This window comes from Vulpes lagopus, chromosome 1, assembly GCF_018345385.1.
Source record: "Vulpes lagopus strain Blue_001 chromosome 1, ASM1834538v1, whole genome shotgun sequence".
Taxonomy (NCBI): domain Eukaryota; kingdom Metazoa; phylum Chordata; class Mammalia; order Carnivora; family Canidae; genus Vulpes; species Vulpes lagopus.
In genome coordinates this window covers 64,302,715-64,320,195 of record NC_054824.1, presented here as the reverse complement: position 1 = coordinate 64,320,195, position 17,481 = coordinate 64,302,715, and the positions used below count along the sequence as shown (strand labels likewise).

The 17,481-nt window shown below is 48.1% G+C and overlaps 1 protein-coding gene across 5 annotated transcripts in view; it reads right to left on the bottom strand.

The window, feature by feature from the left end:
- Positions 1-16,981, bottom strand: part of MOCS1 (molybdenum cofactor synthesis 1) — a 34,865-nt gene extending 17,884 nt beyond the window's left edge. For all 5 annotated transcript variants that reach the window (XR_005984602.1, XR_005984607.1, XM_041734233.1 and 2 more), the window contains exons 1-3: positions 16,769-16,981; positions 9,901-10,027; positions 8,178-8,345 (exon numbers count right to left, since the gene is read on the bottom strand). Coding sequence is in view for 3 of the 5 variants with exons in the window: in XM_041734233.1 (XP_041590167.1) it covers positions 8,178-8,345; positions 9,901-10,027; positions 16,769-16,891 (418 nt within the window). In the remaining 2 variants the exon portion in view is untranslated. The remainder of the gene's footprint in view (positions 1-8,177; positions 8,346-9,900; positions 10,028-16,768) is intronic.
- Positions 16,982-17,481: the final 500 nt, after the last annotated feature.

Below are 17,481 nucleotides of genomic sequence, written 5' to 3'. Positions count from 1 at the left end.
ATTATTACAGATTAATACAAACTCTTACAGATGAAAGGATAAGAGGCAATATTATGTGCTATGATTGTATGTTTGTGCCCTCTCTCATTCAAATTCACATGTTGAATCCTAATGCTCAATGTGATGATGTTAGAAGAAGGAGCCTTTGGGAGGTGATTAGGTCTTAAGGATGAGGGATTAGTGCTCTGATAAAAGAGATTCCACAGACCTCCCTCTGCCATGTGACCATACAATGAGAAGTCTGTGAGCCAGAAAAAAGCCCTCATCTGACCATGCTGGCACCTTCATCTTGGATTTCCAACCTCCAGAACTGTGAGAAATAAATGTTTGTTGTTTATAAGCTACCTAACCTATGATATTTTGTTAGAGCAGCCCGAGTGGACTAATACACTACCCAACTCATTCGCTGAAAATTAACATCACAATCAGTCAAGGCAGGCATGAGGAAGGCAAAATACATCTGTACTCACAGATATAAATGCAAAAACTTAAAATATCAATAAACTGAACCTAATAGTAGATAAAAGCACCGTTTACCATGACTAGGTTGAGTGTACTACAGGAGTACTATAAGAAAAGCCATAAAGTCATTCAGAATAATAGCATATAGAAAAAAAAATCATAGATCATCCTAACATATATAAAGAAAGTATATAACTTAAATAAAAAAAAAACCAACTTAAGATAGAAAGGGACCTTCATTGCTTGATTAAGTTATTTGTGAAAAAAAAATGAAATACCATTCTAAACGGAGAAACATTAGGAGCATTCTCCTATTACTATTACTATTCAAGATTATGTTGAGATCTTAGATATTGCAATAGGACAAGAAAAGGAAATTAAAATCAATAGATAAGAAAGGAAAAAAATTCCCTTAGTTGCTGATGATATGGTTGCTAGTACAGAAAATTTCAAAGAATCTAAACAGACATATTCTTCTATCGATGCTATAATATACCAAAAACAATTAAACAATGTAATTTTAAAAGTTTTATACTCTCCATCAGGACGCTAGCATAAAACAGAATTAATCCCAAATCATTAAAAGGAAGACTTTAATGAATGACTACTTGCCAAGGTATGGGCAGAATTAAGGGCCCTAACAATTAGTACAACACTCAGACTAGTAACACTGGGGATCCATTACCATGCCTAGGGCCAAAAACACATGGACTCCTAACTTAATTTCCTCTCCAACTAAGTCACCATGGAGGTAAGGATGCTCTGTGGGAGTTTTAGTCTTGGAGGGAATTCAGCTACTGTCAAAAACCCAATGAAGAAACCCAAATGCATCAGAAAACCAACAGGCAAGGAGACCCTGGGTAACCTTAGGGGTCAGCCACCTACAGCAAAGAGAAGGGCAAAGGAAGGAGATGGCTGTGGGAAGGTGGGAGTATGAACAAAACAGAGGTCAATTCTCCCCAATTTGATATATAGATTTAATGACATTAAAATACCAAGAGATATACAAACTATGAACACTCTTAAAAGAAAACAACTCCATTTATAACATAAAAATAAAAGATTTAGGAATTAACCAAGAAGGGAAAAGGCTTGTACTATGACAACTATAAAACATTGCCAAAATAAATGAAAGATAAATGGACACGCATCATAGATTGGAAGACTTAATATTGTTAACATGACAATACTACCTCAAGAAATCTACAGATTCAATGCAACCTCTAGCAAAATCCAATGACATTTTTTGTTGAAATAGAAAAACCCACCCTAAAATTCACATGGAATCTCAAGGAAGCCCAAATAGCCAAAACAATCTTGAAAAGGAAGAACAAATAGAAGACTCCCACTTCCTGGTTTCAAAACCTATTATGAAGCTATAGTAATCAAAACAGGGTGGTATTGGCATAGACATATACACCAATGGAATAGAGTCCAGAAATAAACCCTTGCATGTATGGTCAAATGATTTTAAGGGTGTCTAGACCATTCAGTGCATTTGAAAGCAAACAGTGTTAGGAAAATTGGGTATTTACATGCCAAAGAATGAAGTTGGACCTTTACCAAACATCATATTCAAAAATTAACTTGAAATGGCTCAGTGACCAAAATATGAGCCCTAAAACAATAAAAATCTTGGAAGAAATCCTAGCATAAAAGCTATATGACACTGGATTTGGCATTGGTTTCTTGGATAGGACACCAAAGGCACAAGCAACAAAAGAAAAATAGACAAATTGGACTTCAGCAGTATTTAAAATTTTTGTGCATCAAAAGACACTTTCAACAGAGCAGCCACAGAATGGGAGAAAATACCTATAAATCATGTATCTGATAAAGGGTTAATATCAAGAATATTAGAGAATTCCTCAAATTTAGCAGCAACAACAAAACAACTTAATTTAAAAGCAGGTAAAGAATCTGAATAGATCTTTCTCCAGAGAAGATCTATGAATGGCCAATAAGCACATGAAAAGATGCTCAACATCACTAATCATTAGTGCAAATTGAAATTACAGTGAGATACCACCCCATACCCACTAGGTTGGCTACCATCAAAAAAACAAAAAAACCAGAAACAACCAGTGCTGATGAGGATGTGGAGAAAGTAGAGCCCTCTGCACTGCTGGTGGGAATGTAAACTGGTGCAGTTGCTGTGGAAAACATTATAGGGGTCCCCCCAAAAAATTAGAAACAGAAATACCATATGACCCAGCAATGCCACTTCCACGATCTCTTTGAAATCAGGGTTTCAAAGAGATATTTTTACACCAATGTTCACAGCAGCATTCTGGGAGAAGCAATCCAAGCTGACCAATAAATAGATTACAAACACATGGTATAGACATAAATATTATTCAGCTTTAAAAAGAAATGTTGCAAAAAAAAAATAAAAAATAAAAAAATAAAAAAATAAAAAGAAATGTTGCGGGATGCCTGGGTGGCTCAGTGGTTTAGCAACTGCCTTTGGCCCAGGTTGTGATCCTGGAGTCCTGGGATCGAGTCCCACATCAGGCTCCCTGCATGGAGCCTGCTTCTCCCTCTGCCTGTGTGTCTCTGCCTCTCTCTCTTTCTCTGTGTGTGTCTCTCATGAATAAAGAAATAAAATCTTAAAAAAAAAGAAATGTTGCAATACACTATAATATGGATGAACCTTCAGGAGATTATACTAAATGAAGTAAGCCAGACCCACAAAGACAAATATTCCACGATTCCACTTCTATGAAATTCTTAGGTAACCCAAATCATAACGACAAAGTATAATGGTGGTTGCCAAGGGCTGAGGAGAGTGGAGAATAAGGAGTTATTTTTTAATGGGTACAGAGTTTCAGATTCACAAGATGAAAGGAGTTATGGATATGGATGGTGGGGATGGTGCACAACAGTGTGAATGTACTTAATACTACTGAACTGTTTAATTAAAAATGGTTAAGATGGGGGCACTTGGGTAGCTCAGTGGTTGAGCATCTGCCTTTGGCTCAAGTCATGATCCTGGGGTCCTGGGATTGAGTCCTGGGACATAGTCCTCTGCCTATGTCTCTACCTCTCTCTGTGTGTCTCTCATGAGTAAATAAATAAAATCTTAAAAAAAAAAAAAAAACTGGTTAAGATGGGGGCACCTGAATGGCTCAGTCAGTTAAGCATCTGACTCTTGATTTTGACTCAGGTCATGATCTCAGGGTTGTGAGAGTCAGCCCCACAATGGGCTCCATACTGAGTGTGGAGCCTGCTTAAGATTCTCTCTCTCCCTTTCCCTCTACCCCTCCCTGACTGCTCATGCATGCATGTGCACACACACTCTCTAAAAAAAAAAAAAAGAAAGAAAAGAAAAGAAAAGAAAAGAAAAAATGTTTAAGATGGTAAATTTTATGTTGCATGTATTTTAACACATACACACACACACACACACACACACACACACAAATCCCAACAAAATTTTTCATGGAACTTGCCAAGTACTAACATTTCCATGGACAAAGCATAGCTAAAGCACTGCTCAAGAACATAAAGAACTTGCTCAACCAGATAGTGGCCTTACCGTGATGCTACAGTGATTAAGGCTGTATGATATTGGCATTGAGATACACAAGCTAACCTATTGAGATAGAACAGCACCCATCACATAAATGCACACATGGTAGATTTATAGAGGAAGCAGAGGCTTCCAAAAGGAGGAACTAGAGAAAATGACTTTCACATGGGAAAAAAAATGAAACTGGATTCCCCAAAATCAGCTACAGATGCACTCAGGACTTAAAGGCAAAAGGCAAAATTTTAACTGTTTTAGTGGAAACAGAGGGAGTTGTTCTGACCTTGGGTGAGGTGTTTCAGTAGAAAGACATAAAAAGCACTGACCATAAAGGATAAAATTGATCCATTTAAGAACTGCTACTGATCAAAAGAATTGTTATACACAATGTCACTCATTTTTTTCAAACTGGGAAAAGACATTTGCAACATAAGTAAAGAACTGTTTCCAAACCAATCTGAAAGAACAAAACAGAAAGAATAGAAATGGGGGCAAAAGACATGAGGTGGTATGACACAGGAGGGAAAAAAAAAAGATATTTTGGGCTGATAAACATGTTGAGAGATTCTTGACCTCATTCCCAAATAGGGAAATACAAATACAAATAAAGACCAAATAGAATACCATTTCATCCTCGTTCAGCGGGCAAAAATCCAGAATAAGAATACTGACCACTGAAGAGGATATGGCTCAGAGGAAAGTGGCACAGGGCTCCGTAGACAACACCTAATTGTTTTCCAAAGTTAAACATTCACCTATTCTACCAGGCAGCAATTCCACTCCTACAGGAAGGGCACTCTAGGACACATGAACGAAAATAAAAATGTTCCAAGTAGCACTGTTTATAACATCCAAACACTGGAAGCAGCCCAAACGCTCGCTCACTAACATGATAGAGTGTGCTACATATACAGAATGGGACAGCAGAGAAAAGGAACGGATTGCAACTCGGAATGACGTGTACAAATTTCCATTGCGTCAAAAGAGCAAGCCCTGAAAGACACACAGCATGATCCTCATAAAGTTCCAAAATGCTGTCTTTCATTTTTTAAAAATGAGATAGGGAATGATAAATACAAACAGCTCAAACCTTCACCATCGGCCGTGACAACCGTTGGCCATGTGGGGCTACTTCAATTAATTACGATGTAATAAAGTTACCAGTTCAGTGCCTGGGTTACACCAGCCACATGCCGGGTCCCCAGGGCTATGCGTGAGTCCTCACTAGCGCATCATGAAACACAGATAGAGAACATTTCCACCAGCCGGAAAAGTTCTGTTGGGCAGTCCTGCTTCAGACGGCTTAGCTGAAAGAGAAGGGGTGGGGGAGCTTGTTCCCATGCCAAGCCAGGTGGGAGAAGCGCTTCGGAGTCTGGGTTGGCACAGGGGGATCACAGTAATTACAGACAGGGAGCCAGAGCAGGCTGCATGGGCTTCCCGCAGGGAGCTCTGCAGCATCAGGCCCAAGACTGCCCGTGTTTCGGGCAGGGGTCTGCAGTGATCAGGACAGCAGGCTCGGACAAACCTGGGATCCCTTCACTCTGCACCTCTGGGTGGGGTCCCTCCATATTCGCACCTGGGGGGTGGGGACAAGTGTTGGTAAGCAATCCAGCTCTGACCGCTAAGCCCTCACCACCTCCCCTCAGCCCCACTCCTCCACGAGTACCCATCTGCTGTGCACTTCTGGGCAGCTTTGCTCTGAGGCACTGCCTCTGGGGAAGATCAAAGGAGCTTGGCTGAGAGATGCCAAGGTGTTAGCAAGCGCAGCACCACAGCAACCCACAGCCTAGCAGCTGTCATTCTTTTGGAGCATTGGGGGGAAGGGCACGGCTGTCTTTCTTAGTCAACCCACACCCTTGGGGGTGGGAGGTAAATCCTCCCGAGCAGGTCACCGCAGTCGGGGCCTTGTCCTATCTAACATCTATGTGCTGACCAACCCTTGTTCACCCCATGCTATTGGCTAGGACCAAGAGCCATGGGCCATCATAGCAGGGAAGGCCTGTGAAGTGGCCAGGGCACAGATGAGGATACTGAGGCTCAGATTGGGGAATGAGTCTGCCCAAGTTCACAGGGCTGGGCAGTGGCAGAATGGGAATAGGGCTGTCAACTTTCCTGGTTTCCATGGAAAAACCAGTGTCCTTATGACTGTTCTCAGTCATCCCTCTTAGACCAGTGGTGATCCCCATCCCTCTGCTCCCCCACAGGCCCTGCACAGAGCACAGAGGTTGGAGATGGAACCCATGCCAGAGGGCAGATGATATGGCCTGAATGAGGGGGCTGGGCCTGGCAGTCAGCCAGGCTCAGCAGGTTCAGCTCTTTCCTGGAACCCAGTCTGGTTTCAGCTCTGAAGAGCCACCTGGAACAGGCGGTGAGCAACCCTAGGCCAGTTCCTCCAGCACAGGAATGAGGGCAGGATCCCAGGTCACGTGACCAGTGGTGGCTGGAGTCAGCTGGCCTTGCGGAAGGAGGGAAGAAAAGACTGTCAGAGGCACCTCCTCTGGGCTTCCATGGTCCTTAGCAGACAGCTGGCTCTGGCAGCTGCTTCTACCAATGGGCTGTGGATCCTCAATGGCAAGGCCTGCAGCTCATTCACCTTTGTGCCCCCCAGCACAGGATCAGACACATAAGAAGCCTCCAGAGAACATTCACTGAATCAAAACAGAGGCCTGGGAGAGCCCACCAGAGCAGCAGGGGTGGGGTTCAGAACTAAGAACACAGAGCCTTATTTTCCTCTGATTTCATCATCTATAACTATAGAAGCAAAGATCGCTCTCTGCCTGACCTTGGGGCTTAGAAGCAACGCTGAGCCCTTACAGAGAGTTTCCCCATGTGCTGGGCGTTTCCTGCTCATTTCCTGTGGGAGGTCCACTTTATCTCTCACTGGAGGCTTAGAATGAATGTAAAAGTTGCCCAGGGGTTGCCTGGGTGACCCAGGTCTTTATCTCAGGGTCCTGGGATAGAATCTGCTTCTCCCTCTGCTTCTGCCCCTCCCCACCACCCCTGCCTGTGCTCATGCTCACACTCTCTCGCTCGCTCACTCTGAAATAAAGATCTTAAAGAAAAAAAAACAGTTGCCCAAAGGTTGCTGCTAGTAAGAGGCACAGCCGACATTCACGTGCAGGAATGTCCTACTTCAGAGATCATATTGCAAACCAACAAGTATCAGCGAGCACCAGCTACGCGTCAGGCATGTGCCTACATGCTGGGAACACAGCTGGGAACCAAAGTGGCCTCAGCTCCAAGAGCTTTCACGCCAGTTAATGGGAGGAGACAATACAAAGGAAATATAAACATACAACCAAGTAACATAACCTCTGATGAGACAAATGCTATGAAGAAAAAATAAGGTAGGAGAAGGAGATAGAGTAAGTGGGGGTTGCCATATTTTTTTCTACAAAAGGCCAGATAGTAACAATTTTTGGCTTTGCCGGCCACATGGTCTTTGTAGCAACTATTCAACTCTGCAAAAGCAGCCCTGGGAAATATGTAAATGAGTGGATGTGCAGCTATGTTCCAATAAAACTTTATTAACAATGAATTTATGATTTCATGTGTCACAAAATGCTATTTTCTTTTGATTTTTTCCTTTTAACTGCTTAGCAATATAAAAACCGTTCTTAGCCTACGGGTCATACAAAAACAGGTGGTGACCCAGATTAGGCCTGTGGGCTCTTGCTTGCCAACTTCTGGGGCAGAGAGTAGCTGAGGTGTGTACGTGGGGATGCACTTTGGAGAGAGTGGGCAAGGAGGCCTCCCCAGGGAGATGACGTGTGTGCAGAGTCCCAAACAAGGCCAGCAGTGTGCACTGTGTTCCCAGCAAAGGGAAGAGCAAGTCCAAAGGCCTGGTGGTGTGTGTGGAGGGATGGGATGGATTCAGAGGGACAGGCAAGAGGTCTCAGAGGTCAGCAAGAGTCAGACCACATGAACCTGAAGGCCCTGGTGAGGCTTTAGCCCAGCAACCCACTGGCTTCTTGCATTTAGCAGCTTTGCAACTTTGAGTAAGTTACTAAACTTCTGAGCCTCATGTCCTAACAAGATAGGAATAATAATGGTAGCTGTCTCAGAGACTGGTAGGGCTAAGTGAGCATTATGTTCTGAATGGATGTCAGCTGCCGATATGAATACTGAAGTCCAGCTGGATGCAGCAGAGGTTAGTAGAAGTGGTCACAGCTTTTGTCAAACTCACCCACAATGTCCACCACGTCTGGCCGGATGAGCGGCTCTCCCCCTGTGAGCCGGATCTTGTCTACACCTTCCTTCACAAAGAGCCGTGCAAGTGTCAGGATCTCCTCTGTGGTCAGCAGGTCGGCCTTGGGGGTCAGTGGGACACCCTCCTCAGGCATGCAGTACTGACCTGAGGGGAAGGGAGGGGATGCAGAGGTAGGCCACGACCACAGCACTTGGGCCCATGGGGCCAACAGACCCCCATTCCTCCACCAGGCCAGAAGTCTCTCTTGAACCCCACATGGATGATGACGAATGGCCTCACCAAATCTGAGCTGGTACAAACCCTAGTGACTCTCTCGGGGCCCCACCTTTGTCATCTATGACCTGCCAACACTGCCCCTTCCCTCAGAGAGGAGGCCAAGGGAACGGGTTAAAGAGGATGGAACTGGGAATCTCTGGGTGGCTCAGCAGTTTAGCAGCTGCCTTCGGCCCAGGGCATGATCCTGGAGTCCCCGGATCGAGTCCCACGTCAGGCTCCTTGCATGGAGCCTGCTTCTCCCTCTGCCTGTGTCTCTGCCTCTCTCTCTCTCTGTCTCTTTCATGAATAAATAAATAAAATCTTAAAACAAATAAAGATAAAGAGCATGGAACAGGGGGAGAGCAGAGGCAGCCTTACGTGGGGGATGCCAAGAGGCTGATTCCCTCAGCACGTGGGGCAGCTAGCTAGGCAGGATCTGTCTGGCAAGCCTAGGCCCTGGGCCCATTCCTTCTGGCACTGGCCACCTCTCATTTCATCTGGTTTGGCAAATCATTATCTCTGTAGTGACAAGAGCTCTCATGTCCAGCCTATCCATTTCAGGTTATCAGTCCCATTTCACAGGTTGGAAAACTGAGGAACTACTTGTTCAGGATGAGGTAGCAGAATGGGTCAAATGAGGGGAGCCTGGAGGGTGGGGGGTACCATCCCCTACCATCAGCTCCTATGGGAGTTTTATCAAGGACTGGGTCAAGATCTGGTATGGAGCCATTTAGTCAAAATTAGTGAAGGATCCAGAATTGGTCTTTTAAGAGAATAGAACAGGTAAAGAATATCAAACATCAGAACCGCATGCTGCAAGCACTGTTTGATTAAACATTTACTATATACACATGTGTATTTATTGGGCCATGAAGTAAATATATTTCTTATTGGGCACTACCATGGAAAGCAGGAGAGAGGGAAAGAGACAAACTTTGAAATTCCCTCCAGCAGTGGCTACACCTCTGGCACACTCCATAAATGATTATGAAACGAATACGCTGTGTATTAGCCCGGCCCCAGGCAACTTCTGTCACAGGACTGGGACGTCTTCATAGTGGCAGTGCCAGCCATGGGCACCGCTGTGTACCTCATATGTTTACAGTGTCCAGCACCCCCAAACCAGCCCCTGGCCATGTCCTGAACTCTGGGAATCATGTGAAACAGGACAGAGGGAGAAAGAGCCCTGAATAGTGAGATTTAGGTCCAATCTCGATTATAATGCTGTTCTCAAAACTAGTTCTGAGCAGAACTCAGCTCCCAGGATCGTAAAGATTCAGTTGCCGATCCAGGATCAGCAATCCCAGCTGGCAAGCAGGGAAGAAGGGAGGGCAGAGACACTGCTGGTAAGAGGAATGGGGTGGGTTCAGGAGGATTCCCAGGCGCAGGGAGATTTCAGAGGCTACCTCAGCAGCGGGGACAGGGGCCCAGGAAGGTGACTCACATCTGAGATTGCACTTCTCGGTGAGGGAGATCCGCAGGTAGCTGTGTTGCCGGCCGAAGCTGTCGGTGAGGAAGGCAGAGAAGGGGACCGCATGCTCCCGCAGGAACTGTCTCCGCCTGGACAGCTCCTGCAACATGGGGCAGAGGAAACGTCATTTTTGCTGGGGGGAGAGGGGCATGGAGAGCCCACCCCAGGGACATAAGCCCCCTCCCATAGGACATCCCCTCCCCCGTCGTCATCTTGGACATCCATGTGGGCTCTACAGTCCTGGGGGAGCAGGGATTCTCCCACAGGGAAGGACCTTGCCCACAGGGAGCCCCAAGGGGGCAGGACCCCTATGGGGACACAGCTGCCCCACCCAGCCCCCTTTCTCTCCCTGTCACCATCCTACTGCCCACCCTCCTCCTTCAAAGGAAGGCTGTCCAGGAGCAAACATCTCCAGTATTTCTTGGATGGGTCAGTGGGAGAGAATGTGCCACTCAGCACCTGGCCACTATGCCAACTGGCAAGTGTGTCCAGAACAGAGGAGAGGGGAAGACAGTCACTGATGGTGGCCACCTGGGACACAGTAAGCCACTTCTCCAACCCAGACCTCACATTCCCTACCTTTGCAATGGGAGACGGAAGCAGCTCAAAGCAGACTCACTAACTCTGAAGGGTGAGTGTCATATCAGCTGCCACCACATACCTACTCTCCTGTCAGCTGGGCTCCCTGGGGCCTAAGCACTGCCCAAGAGGACCTAATGAGCTAAGCCACTGGGAACAGCTGAAGACTACACCCAGCTGGGGGAGGGAGGGTACACTCACTGGGACGGCTCCCCTCATGTGGAAGGCTTCTGAGGCAGGGACAGCCTTGCAGAAGGAATGAGGCCAGCAGCCTCTAGAAAGGTAGTATGGGGAGGCCACAGGATCACCCACTAAACCCATGCAGAGATTGGTCTTCATCTTTCACCCCACCCATTGCTGGAAGGAAGGATTATACACCCACTGTCTAAAGCCTAAGAGGGAGGAGATTGCTGGAGGCTCCCTGCAAGGCCCAAACTCCTCCTGGGGAGAGATAGAAGGCAGCCAACTCAGTGTTTTCCCAAGTCTGATCTAGTCCAACTTCCTGTCACAATGGACGCTGATGACATAGTTGCTCCATGGAAGGAACATTTACAAAACATCTTTAAGCTTCCAAAGAATGCTCTCTGTTCAATTCCCACACCTACCCCATAAGGGATTGCTGCAACTGAAGCTTGGATGGGGTTCAAGAACCCCACAGGCCAAACCAAGCTTCAAATCCAGGTCTTCTGAGTCCAAGATCTATATTCCTCCCTCTAATTGCAAAGGGTGAGTCCAAGAAGGTACGTGGGATGGAGCATAGGGTGGGGAGAAGTCCTTTCTTAGAATCTTTATCACAAAGGAATCATGAAGTTGATCATGAGATTGTTCATGGGGTCTGTGGCCAGGGGCTCTGGACTGGTTTCTGGGCCAGGTGTGTCCCAACACCCTGAGAAACACCCTCACTTCTCAGCCTGTTTTCCCAGTTATAAAATAAGGACCTAGCGATGGGCTTGGGTAAGAGAAGGGAAGGGGGTCAGGAAGCTAGAAGGTCAGCACCCAGGGTTATCATGATCTTGTAACCTAAGAGAGCAGAAGGCCTCAGGCCCCCTGGAGGCCCAGGGAAACTGTGCACCTGGAAGGAACATTACTTCAATGACCTTCTCAGCACTGGCTGCACCTGGCAGCTTCAGGAAAAACTTCCCTCGAGAGCAACCGAATTTGGATCTCTGAGCACTTGCGTTTCTAGTCTCTCTAGTGGATTCTAAAGTACAGCCAGGGTCAAGGACCACGGACTCAGGAGATAGAAGAGACAGGAGTGAAAGTATGTGGGGGTGCTTCCAAGATTTTCCTGAGTGCCTTAAAAGTGACCTCACTCTGCTCACCCCAAGACCAGTGTCCTCCAAGTCCCATGACAAGCAAGGAGCGCTCGCTTCTCTGAACTGCTGCCTACTAGAATCCTAACAGTCCTTCCACCTCCCTCCTCACTCCACTACCTTTCCACCAGTAGCCTTGGGGGTCAGGCAGGGGATACTACAGAGTCAAGACTATAGTCCAAAAGATCAGATCCCTGGAAGTCTGCATTTCTGGCAGAGTTGCACCCAATTCCTCATCAAAGTCTTACGATTTAAAAATGTGTTAGTGGCCCCAGGCCCCACCCTCTCACTAGTCACCCTTCCTAATACAGGAGGTTGGTGGCTGGGTGAGGGAGGAGTCAAAGGGCACCAACTGGGAGCAAGTGAGAAGACCCGGGAGCATGACTTGGCAGAAACAAGGGAGCCAGCGGAGCAATAGGGCACAGGAAATGGAATCAGGCACTCTGCTGTGGCCCTCGGAGGGGCAGGCTGGATTTCACTGCTGAGACCTAGAGTGACTTTATCTAGATTCATTCCGACTCTGTACTGCCAGAAGCAACCCCTCATACACACACACACACACACACACACACACACACACACAGTCTCTCACCCAGCCAGCCTCACAAACTCATCACTGTGACATTCACAAGTTTCATCTCTGCCTCTTCTCTCCTCCAACATTGCATGTCCTACTTTCATTCTTCCATCTTTCCCTTTCCTTTAGAATACCTGGAGGAAAAAATAGCAGTGCCAGTCAGAGGAGCCCTGGACCCAGAAGGCATTACCGGGCAGAGTAGACAGCGATGTCCTTCACCCAGGAAGGGCTGGGACCTGTCAGAAGCAGCAGAAAGCCCTTAGCTGCTTATATCCACAGAGCCCAGCCTGGACTGGCTGTTGCCCTGGTGTGGGAAGCCCTCTGCCTGCTTCAGTATCCTGACATCTACACGGTGTGTCACTGGATCAATGAACGAAGAGGCTGGTCCTTCATCAGAAGAGAAAGGTGGTGTGTGCAAAGCCAGTCACACTGGGGTCATCATTCATCTCCAGGCTGGTCTCACCTAGTACAGTGGCTCTCAGCTGTTTGCACATCAAAACTACCAGCAGTGCTTCCAAGAAGCGCTGCTGCCCAAGCCCCACTCCAAAGATTCTGACTCAGTTGCCCCAGGATGGAGCCCTGGCTTTTTTTGTTGTTGTTGTCTCAGTTCTTCACTTTGTGGCTTGGCTGAGAACCACTGGCCCAGCAACACCAGGATCAGGAGCTATTTTAATCTGGGGGTAATTGTTGCAGTTCAGAGCACAGGCTCTAGGAGTCAGTAAACCTGAATTACAAGCCCGGTTTTATTACTAACTAGCTGTAGAACAAATCACCCCAATTTTTTAAGCCTTCGTTTCTTCATCCATAAAGGGTGGAGAATAATCCTACCTAACTAGGTTGAAGGAGTTCCTGGCACATAGCAGGTATTCAATAAATGATCGTTACCCTTTTCTAAATATAACTCCTACTTACTATATTGATTTATTAGACACATATTCGAGGAGCACTGTGTGTGCAGTAGCTGGTTTTCCCACTCTTGCCAGGTCCCCCAGTCAGTCTCACAAGGCCCAGGTCTACTTGATGGCAGGCAGGCCAAGGCTGGGGTTTCAGACTTGCTATCACAGCTCCCAAAGCAGGGCAAGTGGTGTCTGAACTCCTCCAGGACCATGGACACAAGTGCAGATGACCAGGCACTAGGCAGCCTGCCATCTGCTACTGGATGTATCTTGTCTACCTGCCCAGGGGAGATTGGGGTACAATTGGGTGGGGAAGAGGAATGCAAAGGAATTAGTTAAGGGAGGAATGCCACCCACAAAGTAGTCACTAACTTTGGGCACTGGAAGGATAAAGGCAAGTAGCTCTAGAGTATAATAAACAGAGTTATTCAGGAGAAAAATGACACATTCCAAACTCCAATATCACTGGCTCTGATTTGGGATCCTTGCTATTTGGGGTGACATATACCAGAGGTGCCTCAAAATTAATCTCTATTAAACAAGAAGACACAGCAAAGCACCCTGCCCAAGGTCTGGATCCTTTCTCTCCCTCCAACCTTCCCTAAGTGTGGGGTCATTACATGTATGGCTCCTGGCACGGACAGTTGCACTTCACCAGAGCAAGGATTTTGAAGGAAAGATTGGAACTCAAGATAGCCCCCTGAAAGTTCCTCTTTTCCTTTGTGCATCATTACCCTAGGTTGGGACCTGCTGTCCTACCTTCTCTTACACCCACTTCCTTCCTGCATAACACCCTCTTGCCAATAGTTATTCATTTTGACCCTCTGAACACCAGGTGGCTTTGCCCTGCAAAAAGTCACCCTCTCCCTGCCTAGGGAGATCCCTTGCCCCTGCCCTGCCCCAAGGCAGCAGGCCTAGGACTAGAGGCTAGCCCCTGTGGTCCCAACAAAGCCTGCGTGGAGCCTGGGAAGAAGACAGGTGTCCTGCTGAGCTACAGAAAGCCCTGGAGAGGTTGTGTGGGCCACCCCCAATCTAGATAGCAGGTAGATGTGTCTCCCCTACCCACCTCCCCACTTAACCCACACTCCGCCACCTCCCCTTATACCTGTAGAAGCTACACAGACCAAGCCCAAGGCCCACTTTCCACTGTCCTCACCACCAGCTCCCATTCCACACTTGCACATCTCTCTCACACCCACATCCTGGCACACAAACAGGTAACACTCAGTGGCTTTTCCCTCAGTCTCTCTAAGCGCCCCCCAAGGTGTAGAGAAAAGTGCCTGCAGGAAGGGAAGCGGGAACAGGATTCCCCATGCCCTACTCCTACTCTTGCCAACTGGAAAGTTCTGTGAATAGGCTGACCATACAGATCTCCCGACTTGCCTCGCCTTGGAGGTTTTCTTAAAGACATTCTGTGCCTTCCACTCCCACTCGTGGTGTAAAGATGGGCTGGCCCAACCCTCTGGTTTTAAAGACATGAAGAGAAGAGCAGTGACAGCCCAGGAGCCAAGTGAAATTGGAGACAGAGTGAGGGTGAAAACCTGGGGCTCCCTGTCTAATATTCTATTCCATGTGCCCCCTTCACTAGTTGACTTTCAAACAACCAAAAATATCTGCTGACTCCACTCCCTGCAGAGCACCATGTTAAGCACCATGCAGAAACGTCTAGAAAGGTAAGGGAGCACTCAGCACTTGAGGGGCAGGAAACATGCCTGCTGAGGATAACCCTAGTGGGGAATGTCCAGCATAGAAAGACTATGACCAAATAGTTGACAGAATGGCTACCCTGAGTGTCCAGTGCATGGGGACTAAAGGGACACAGCATGTGCCAATGGTGGCAAGGCTGACAACAATTACAACAAACGTACCTAATGCAGCACTTACATGTGCTGTCAGCCTTTGTTCTAAGTACATATCTTAAGCATATACTAACTCTTTTAATCTCTATAACCACCCCATGAAGTAGATACTTACTCCCATTTTACAGATGAGAAGACTGAGGCACTAGGAGGCATAGGGACATGCTGAAGTTCACGTACCTACTAAAAGGTAGGGGCTTCCAGAGCTGGGCTTCCAAAGCTCACATTTTGCTCCAGAGTCTGTGTTCTTACCTGCTCACTACACCCCTCTTTACAGGGTAAAGGAAAGTGTAGGACAGCCTCTCACCCTACTCTCCCCACAAGGACAAAGCAGGAGTACAGGTGCTAGAGTCTGACTGAGTTCCTGCTCCCTTCTTTTCAGCTCTGTAGAAGCTGCTCAACCTATCCTCCAGGGAAGTTCACTTGGGTTGAGCCCCCTCACCTAAAAATACAAATTCCTGACCTCACGGGGGTTTCCCGTGAGGACTAAAAGAGACCAAGTATGAAGTCACTTAGCCCAGGCCCTCTCCTGAAAGGCACAAAGGAAATTAGGGACAGCAGGAAGAAGGAACTCCCCTTCTCCTGAATTCTTTAAAGCTCTCTCGGCAATCTTTGCTGTCTTATTGTTCCCCCCAGTGAAGTCTGGAGTTCAAGGATACTGAAAAACTTCCCAGCAATGAGGCCTGATTATCTGAAGATTCCAGAGGGGATCAGACACGGGCAAAGCAAGTCAGGCTAAGGCCCTCCCTGCCATTGAGCAATAGTGGCGGTGGTGTTGGAGGGCGGAGGGAGGGCATGATCTGATGATTCCCGGGGCATGAAGCTTTGTGCTAAGAAATGGGGGGTGGGGAGGTGGGGAAATGACCAGATGAGTCTAGAAAAGAGGTTTCACCAAATGAAAAAGAAACACTTCTCCCAAAGTTATTCCCTGACCACATGGGCAAGAGAACACCGAACTTAAAACTTGTGATGATATGAATCACTCTGCCAGTGCTGTCAAGGACTGACGGGGCCTATCCCAAACCTTAAGGAACAATAGGATTCCTAGCCTGAAAGGAGCTCCTGCTCCCTTCTGCTGGGGAACGAGGCTGAGCCCTCCTAAGGGACAGGAAGATGAAACTAAAAGTCAGTGAAGAAGTCACAGAGCCCTATAACTACAGATGTGACCACTGCCTACCGGTGGCACCAAGGTGACATTTTTGACCAGGGTGTCACAAGAACACCTGATCACACACAGGCCACGTCCACTGGAGCGAGGGGGACGGAGGTAAATGTACAAAACACAGGGTGAGTGAGACGGGGCTGAGAAGGGCACAGTCAACTCTGGACCAGAGTCCTCCCTGGCGGTCACCCAGGCGTGGAAGGCGTTGCATGGGGCTGGGCAGGGAGGTGGCTGATTATGCAGCACCCCAAGGAGCGCCCGCCCTTGGGGTATCAGGTGAGACCGGGCAGCCTGGGGAGCATCCCTCCACCGCTCTCCCGACCCGCGGGGGAAGGGCGGAGGGGTCCCTCCCCGAAGCGGCCGCGGCGGCCCGGCCTGGGTGCTTCCAGGCGCGAGGGACCGCTGGCCGGGCCGCTCCTTCCCCGGGAGGCGTGGATGGATGTGGGCGGGCTCACCTCCGCAGCAGTTCGGGAGCGCTCCCCCGGGCGGTGCTGCGTCACTGGAGCGCCCGAGCTGCAGCTCCGGACGCTGGACCTCAGCACCCGCTGCAGCATCCGGGACACCGGCCTCGCCGCCATGAAGCCTGCGGGCCGGGCGAGATTCCACCCGGCTGCCGGGGCTTCGGGAGCGCACTAGCCCTGGGCTCGCCGCCCCGGGTCCTCGCGGCGGGGGCGGGGCGGGGCGGGGCGGGGCGGGGGCGGGGCCCGCGCAGCCAATCCGGGGAGGGCGCCGCGCCGCGTGGCCTTCTGGGAGTTGTAGTCCACTCCCGCTCCTCGCCTGGCCCGGGTGTGCGCTCCAGGGCTTCGCAAGTCCCCCCACCCCGCGCAGTCACCCGCAGCTCCCAGGTCTTTTCTACAGGCTTTTCTGTCTGCGCGCTCATCCAGGACCTAGATCGTGGTGTGACTAGGGCAAAGTGCTGTAGGCAGGGCAGGACTGGGGGCCAAATGAGCGAAGCCTTCATGGCCTTGGGCACAAAATGGAAAGGGGTGCCAAAAACGTAGGTTATCAAGATAAATAATACCTAAAGTAGTATTTTTAAAAGTTGGAATCAAAAATAAATAAATAAAAGCTGGAATCAATACAGAATTAAAAAATTCATGGTGAACAAAATATCAATATTTTATGCAAAAACAAAATCTGGGCTTGCACATTTATGACATCTCTCACT